Raw genomic sequence first — 2510 nt, 5'->3', positions numbered from 1 at the left:
AGGTGTGATTATGAAATATATTTAGTTAAATTGTTTTTGTACTGCTTTAATTATTTTGATTGTTTGATTTATTGAATTTTTATAGGTGGTTGGAGTTAAGCTAGTAAACCTAGCTAAACTGTAATTCTCACCTTGGTTGTTAATTCCTTCCCTGAGTTATTATAATGAGGTCTTTATTTGTGATGTTAAGTAGCTATTGCAGATCTCTTGTGTGTTTGACATATTTTGTACATTTAAGAATGTTATAACTTGGTTAAAAGATAGACTTTCTTTGAAGTTATGAATGTTGAGATTGGTTCTGTGATTTTGGGTGAATACTTCACCCTAGATAACTAAGTAATGCATTAAAGGGCCACATTGCCTATAATATATACCTTGGTTAATAAGTGGGAGGTGTTATGACCCTGTTCTTGTATTTCTGTTTTACCTGCTTCTTCTAGAACTCTAAATTTAATATAACAACAATGACTGTCATGTGCTGGCTGTTCATTAAATAGTCTTATTTATTATGTAAATTGCTCTATTTATGAAGAATAAGCTCACAGTGTTGGGTAGATTTATTAGAACACAACAATTGCAACTTGAGAATCATAAAAGACATTTAATATTGAAATAAGAGATTTAATTATGATATATATAAATATCCTTAAAAAGGAATGTTAATGGAAATAACCTTGTTAGTGTAATTATAGCTTTAACTTGTGAATTCCTTTATCTTCCTAAAGAGTAAAGTTTTTATATCCACCTTTTCTTAGTGATGGGGAGGGGTGAAAGAAGAGATACACACACAAATCTTAGTGGTTCAAGGGAAACTTTGAATATGTTTTGACCATACCCTTCTTGTTGGCACTTAGATTTCTAGTTTTTATCTTTTATTTTTCCTTTTTTCTTATGGTCTGTTTTAAAATCTTAACTTCATTGATTATCATTTTCCAGAAAACAGAAATATTCATAAATTACTGATAGGATTATTTGCAAACTTTAAGCAAATCTTCTATTTACTTAATTTTTGCCATTGGACATTCCAGGAAAAGTAGTGGGTGGCAATGTAAAAGGTTATTTGAAGAAAAATACCAAGAGATAAAATGTGTGATAGATTGTTTTTGGCCTCCCGGTGGCAGGTGTATGTGTGTGTGGATGTGTTTACACTTTTTTTTTGCCTTGTCAAAGTTAATTCAGTGGGAAGTAATGTGGCAGACAGATTTTGCTGTGGATACTGATGAACCTTTTCATTTTTTCTGGCTTATTGATAGGTTCAAAAAATACTTTTGAACATAATTACTTGGACCCCACATTATTTCAGATATGTTAATACTTATTTATTATTTTACTATTGTGTGTAAGTTGAAAAATACTGCTTTTATTGTGTTTATGGCTCAAGTATATGATTACTTGGTTAAAGCTGATCATTTCATAGAAACATTTTAAATGAAATGGCCCCTGAAAAAGCAGAATAGATCAGCTTTTGGCTTTCAGTGGGTGTCTAGGCAGCAAAGACCTAGAGTGTTATGAAATAATTTGCCCTAGGCCAGCCTGCTGTAACTGCAAGGACAGAGGCAGAGTGGGAGGAAGATGGTAGCCTCTGGGACTGATTTGTTTCCTTGAGAGAGGACAATGGATCTTTTTGAAGAAATTATGTGATAAATGAGTGTTTCTCTTTTTTTCTCTGCCTTTTTTCCTGCAGGGTCCCTGTGTTCATGATGAGGACTCGGGCCTATCGCTCGTAGGAAAACCTGCCCTTCAGGCTCTTTTATATCACTGCCGTTTTTATGAACATTTGAATCAGATGATAAAACGTTGTTACCTAGGACTGTATATGTTTGGTTTGAATTTTTCTGCTTTCAGTGGAACTTCAGAAGGCAGTGATTTAAATGGTAGGTACAATATATTTTAATTTTTACAAAATGTAACTTTTTAAGAACTGTTAAAAACATATGTACTTATTAAAAAATATTTGGAAAACAATAAAAATTACACAGGAAAAATGTTCATCTCCAGACCCACCACTCAGAGAATACCTTTGTTATGTTAGGATATATTTTCTCTTCCAATTTTCTTTCTCTGTATGACTTTTGTTTGTTTTACATAATCGTGTTCATATCTTATGTATGTTTTTGTATTCCCTTCTTTCACTAAACATTGCCTAAGCATTTTTCTGTGTTATAAATTCTTCAGGGAAACCATTTTTTGACATCTTGTTAATGTTTCATAAGTTATTTATGCTCTTCAGTAAAGCTTTATAGTTCTTTTTCCTCTATTATATCTTAAACTTTTTTGGAACTTTCATTTCTAGGCAATCTATAGTTATTCTCCCCCTCTTATGAATAAGATCTTTTCCCACTAAATGTTCTAATTCATTTTGCTAACGTGTCAAAAAGCTGTTTATTTTGGGTATGTTAATTCATTTTTCAAAATACTTCACTGAAACCCTTTTACTTCTACATGTAGAGTCTCTTAGACTTGCTAAGTATAAGATGTTAGCACATAAAAATAATTATTATATCATAATA

At 31.5% G+C, this 2510-nt stretch overlaps 1 protein-coding gene across 1 annotated transcript in view; it reads left to right on the top strand.

The window, feature by feature from the left end:
• The window catches only part of RTTN (rotatin), a 243188-nt gene that overhangs the window by 167208 nt on the left and 73470 nt on the right, over positions 1-2510 (top strand). The window contains 1 exon segment of the mRNA XM_012657577.1: positions 1685-1874. Coding sequence (XP_012513031.1) covers positions 1685-1874 — 190 coding nt within the window.

The sequence above is a fragment of the Propithecus coquereli genome, unplaced genomic scaffold (assembly GCF_000956105.1).
Source record: "Propithecus coquereli isolate 6110/MARCELLA unplaced genomic scaffold, Pcoq_1.0 Scaffold55, whole genome shotgun sequence".
Lineage (NCBI taxonomy): Eukaryota > Metazoa > Chordata > Mammalia > Primates > Indriidae > Propithecus > Propithecus coquereli.
Note: the sequence above shows the minus strand (reverse complement) of the source record. Positions and strands in the feature narration are given on the sequence as shown.